Here is a 5,564-nt window from a genome sequence, read left to right on the forward strand (position 1 = left end):
CCCATTCAAATATTTAAAGAATGGTTGACCTTTTTCAAAACAATAGATTTACCTTTTTTTTTTCTTTCTTTTTTTTTTTTAGAAATAATACAAGGGTTTATGATGGTGCGTCACCTTTTGGACTCTGAAATGTTCAGACCAAAAAACGGCCTTGCTGTTACAATGCTGCAGTGAGCACCAAAGTTGTGATATAGTAACACAAAGAAAAGACATTTATTTATGTGATGTGATCATGTGATTTGTGCTTCAAATAGGTCCCACTAATGATTCATATTGAAATATAGTCCTAAAAATGAAATTACGAAAAATTAATTTTCACCCCCCGGAGGCCATCAGGGCCGGGAGTATAAATTTATTTTTTTGGTCTGAATTTCAGTATGGACCATTAGTGGGCCCTATTTGAAGCACAACTCACCAATCGATAAATAAATAAATAAATGCAGTTTCTTTGTGTTATTATATCACAACTTTGGTGCTCACTGCAGCATTGTAGGATTTTTCCAATATCTCAATAATCCTAACATCATCACCAATCGATAAGAATTTCCCCATTTTTGGTGCTACCCTTTTTGGCGGGAGAACAGGGAAACAATAAAAATTGAACAGGCCATAACTCCGGGCCTGGTCGTTGGATCAAGCTCAAATTTGTACCAAAGCACTACATTCTTCAAGACCTTCTTTACTTACAAACTGTATGTAGTGACTTGAAACCTATTTTTTTAAAGAGGTTTGACAGAGGGAACTGTAACTGCTATGGTCTTAGCATCCCGAAATCGAAGAGAGAAGGAAGACAGGATAGGAGAAAGCCAGCCGTTCCGAGAACGAGCATTATCCCATTAGGATAAAATCCGCCCCGGGCGGGAATCGAACCCGCGGCCTACCGAGAACGAATATTACATATACCATCAGGATAAAATCCGCCCCGGGCGGGAATCGAACCCGCGGCCTAGCGCTTACAAGGCAGACGCACTACCAACTAAGCTAACTAGACTGGCACGACCTTCTTGACTTACAAACTGTATGTAGTGACTTTAAACCTATTTGAAAATGTTTTTGTGTTCCAGAGGTGGAAAATGAGCGGTTACTCATTGTAGACATGCGAGATTTGATAGAGAAATCCCAGCGTAGTATTCTCGAGTTAAACTATCAGAAGAAAGAAATTCAACAAGAGTAAGTACCTTTTTTAAATCCGCCATAACGCTATAGGTACATTGTTAGATTCAATCTAACATTACCATAAATCGTATATTTGTGGTAAAGCAGAGCCTTTTCTCAACTTTTTGTGGATATCACAGCACTGTGGGGTGTGGGGGCACGGTTGGTCCAGTGGTAACGGGCTTGCTTGCCATGCAGAAGGTCCCGGGTTCGAATCCCACCATCGACAAAAATTTGTACTATTTTTTCGACGCTATAGGTATATTGTTAGATTCAATCAAACAGTACCATAAATTGTAAATTTATTTGTGGTAAAGCAGAGCCTTTTCTCAACTTTTTGTGGATATCACAGCACTGTGGGGGCACGGTTGGTCCAGTGGTAACGCGCTTGCTTGCCATGCAGAAGGTCCCGGGTTCGAATCCCACCATCGACAAAAATTTGTACTCGTTTTTCGATTGCAAATATTTCAACGGGTTACTTTCTGGTGTTCCCGTGTTGACCCAGCACCTAAATGGGAAGTATTGTGCCCCTTCTCGCCCATCTGACGAAAGGCAAACTACGGGATGGGCATGCCACGCCACAGGCCACATCAAGCGTCTAATGTAGCAGTTGGTTGTCATGTACGAATAAAAACGGCGGTGGAACACTCGATTAAAAAAAAAAATCTTCATTCGCAATCAATTTCCATTTTCAAGAATCTTTTACACTGGTATTTGCCGCCCACTGTCCTACTCGATTAAAGTAGCTACTCAATTGTCTCACGAGGCTGAGTGCACCCTGAAACTCCCAAACAACAGAACCGAAAAAACTTTGACCCCGGCGGGAATCGACCCCGGGACCTCCGGCATGCAAGGCCTAGTGGTTTTTCCCACTAGGCCACGGAGGTTACTACATCCTCATAGCGCATGCCCATTGTCAAGGTTACCTTCTGAGGATAACTTCTTTTTCTAATCTCTAAATGACATCATATTTTAATTTCAGTCTACAAGCGCTGCCAGGAGAAAAAATCACAAGTCTAACCAGTCACCTTCGAGTCTGCCTCGGCCAGGAGGCTAAAACCAAGAACCTGCTGGAGTGCTCATGCATCCACATACGACGGTCTGAAGAAACAGAATACACCTTGTGACATGGGAGAAAAGATCTGAGACAAATGTTGCGACTCGGTACAGAAAGAGGTGGGACATTGAAGCGTAAGTGATGTTTACGCTGTTTGTCTCCCGGAACGCTGGCTTTCTCCTTTTCTGTCTTCCTTCTGATTTCAAACAGGTTCCCTGCTAATCGAGACCGCTGCCTGGGTCCATGTTATATATATTTTTATTATTTTATATAGTGTTCATTATGTATTTTTTAGTGCATTGATTTCACTGATCGCTCAATTTTTAGCCGCTCCTTACCCTTATAAAAAGGTAATATTGTTAGTGGACGGACTATGTATTCGCTTCGGTGTCTTGTCTTGTGTGTCTGTTCATAGAGGACTTTATCCAAACCTGCTGGTCGGGCCATATATTTCAAATGAAAGGTTCTTTTTACCAGGAAACACAAAGTGGTGGGTGCCCAAATTTTGTCCAGAAAACCAAAAAGCCAAAAGAGGGGACGGAGCCAGCCCTTGTTATAATTTCCTCTTTTGGCTCGTCCCTCCTTTATGGCCTTTGTTGATTTTGCCTATTGGGCCCTAAATTACCCCCTCTGTTGGGCATTTTCCAGGCAACGCGACATTCTCAGAGTCCGCTGCACCACCTGGTAGTGACCGGGCTAAACTAGAAGTACTCGAGAAAGTGATAGAGGGCTATCGACAGCGAATGGAGCATATTGAGGCAGACCAAGGACTCGTGTGTGTCATTCCAGGTAGGAATTATTAATTGTGTTAAACATTTATTATTTATTTATTTACGGGACTAACCCTTTATACAAAAATGACAATAGAAAAAAATACACTAAAACTAAATAAAAACAAACAACAATCAAATACAGTAGAAAAAAAAATAAAATGAAATATAAAAGGAAAGTAAAAAGTACTAAAGAGTAAGTAGGTGCTTAAATTTAATTAAAACATACTTAAATGCTTGTGGCAAATGCCGTTCCTCAATTATTACACCTAGACTAGACGAATTTTATGACTTAGACTCGAACCAACAACCTCCAGATCCAAAGTCTAACGCGTTAACCACTGCACCACTGCGGTTGGCTGTGTCATTTCAGATAACCTTGAGTCCTGGGTTCGATTCTGTTTTCGAATCTAGGACAGAATAGCCACAGTGCCCTCACGTCACGTGACGTGATAGTAGTCTAGCTGTCCTGGAGGAAATTACCTACACTATTATGGGAAAAATTTGACATCTTTCTGACTCCCCATGAGCTCACGTGACGTGATAGTAGTGTGTTTTTATTTCTCTCCGATTCTAACCGAATCTATCCGACTCCCCATGAGCTCACGTGACGTGATAGTAGTGTGTTTTTATTTCTCTCCGATTCTAACCGAATCTGTCCGACCATAAACGATTCTAACCGAATTTCTTTTCGTTCATTCTCGGTACAGATCAAGCTGGTTCACCTAATCATCCAGACATCAAGAAGTTAACTTCGGAAAGAGACGACCTACTGAGAGAGAAAGAAGAACTGCTGAAGAGAGAGAAAGAACTGAAGGAGAAGGTAGACCATTTGACTTACCAGATGGAGTGGAGAGCTTTGAAAGGTAAGTCCACACTCAAAGTATTGTCCACCTTCGGCTATTTAGGCCCCATGTCATTGTAACCGAATTAGATCTTTTGTGACTCATTCTGGAGAGCTTTGAAAGGTAAGTCCACACTCAAAGTATTGGTGATATTGGTAGAATTAGGCTATTTAAGTTCTAACAGAGAGAGAAAAGTTGTTGAGAGAGAAAGAACTGAAGGAGAAGGTAGACCATTTGACTTACCAGATGGAGTGGAGAGCTTTGAAAGGTAAGTCCACACACAAAGTATTGGTAGAATTAGGGCCATCGGCCATTTAAGTCCTAAGATCGGAGGTAAGTCCACACTCCATAGGTTTGAAAAAGTGGAAATTAAAAGTATTGTCTTTTCGTTTTGCGTGAAAATAAAACACTCCCAACCACCTCAATATTTCCAGGAGACCCTGGTTTATCTGAAAAACCTATCGCAGTATAACACCAAAGCACATACTCTGAATCTACTAGAAATTCCAATGCATAGGACTCAGGTGTAACGTAACTCTTACACCCATATTTATGAACAAAATGCTGGCTCTTAAGTTCGTGCTAAGCATAGTCTCAAGGCATTTGATTGGTCAATTTTGTATAAACGATTCTAACCGAATTTATTTTTCGTTCATTCTCGGTACAGATCAAGCTGGTTCACCTAATCATCCAGACATCAAGAAGTTAACTTCGGAAAGAGACGACCTACTGAGAGAGAAAGAAGAACTGCTGAAGAGAGAGAAAGAACTGAAGGAGAAGGTAGACCATTTGACTTACCAGATGGAGTGGAGAGCTTTGAAAGGTAAGTCCACACACAAAGTATTGTCCACCTTCGGCTATTTAGGTCCCATGTCATTGCAACCGAATTAGATCTTTTGTGACTCATTCTGGAGAGTTTTGAAAGGTAAGTCCACACTCAAAGTATTGGTGATATTGGTAGAATTAGGCTATTTAAGTTCTAACAGAGAGAGATGAGTTACTGAGAGAGAAAGAACTGAAGGAGAAGGTAGACCATTTGACTTATCAGATGGAGTGGAGAGCTTTGAAAGGTAAGTCCACACTCAAAGTATTGGTGATATTGGTAGAATTAGGGCCATCGGCTGTTTAAGTTCCAACAGAGAGAGAAAAATGTTGTTGAGAGAGATGAGTTACTGAGAGAGAAAGAACTGAAGGAGAAGGTAGACCATTTGACTTATCAGATGGAGTGGAGAGCTTTGAAAGGTAAGTCCACACTCGAAGTATTGTCCACCTTCGGCTATTTAAGCCCCATGTCATTGCAACCGAATTAGATCTTTTGTGACTCACTCTGGAGAGCTTTGAAAGGTAAGTCCACACTCAAAGTATTGGTGATATTGGTAGAATTAGGCTATTTAAGTTCTAACAGAGAGAGAGAGAGAGATGAGTTACTGAGAGAGAAAGAACTGAAGGAGAAGGTAGACCATTTGACTTACCAGATGGAGTGGAGAGCTTTGAAAGGTAAGTTGACATTAAACCTACCCTAAAACCAAGGTCGTCACGAATGGGACTCAAACAATCAAACTCCAGATACGAACTTAGGAAGGTCAACGTGCTAACTACTACACCACTGAGGTTGGAAAATGTTAATCTTGTATCCACATTCATTGATTGAGGATGATACCCATGAAGTTTTTTTTTTTTTTTTTTTTCAAAGAAAGTAATTTTTTTTTGCTCTTTACAATGAAATCAAGTAAAATT

At 40.8% G+C, this 5,564-nt stretch overlaps 1 protein-coding gene across 1 annotated transcript; it reads left to right on the forward strand.

The window, feature by feature from the left end:
• Nucleotides 1–1,064: 1,064 nt before the first annotated feature.
• Nucleotides 1,065–3,907, forward strand: LOC113470923 (the record flags this gene model as incomplete). Its single annotated transcript, XM_026829714.1, has 4 exons — nt 1,065–1,170; nt 2,138–2,232; nt 2,861–3,001; nt 3,693–3,907. Coding segments are annotated over 4 exons (557 nt in total), but the record flags the coding sequence as incomplete, so codon positions are not given.
• Nucleotides 3,908–5,564: the final 1,657 nt, after the last annotated feature.

This window comes from Diaphorina citri, unplaced genomic scaffold (genome assembly GCF_000475195.1).
Source record: "Diaphorina citri unplaced genomic scaffold, Diaci psyllid genome assembly version 1.1 scaffold1937, whole genome shotgun sequence".
In the NCBI taxonomy this organism is placed as follows: Eukaryota; Metazoa; Arthropoda; class Insecta; order Hemiptera; family Psyllidae; genus Diaphorina; species Diaphorina citri.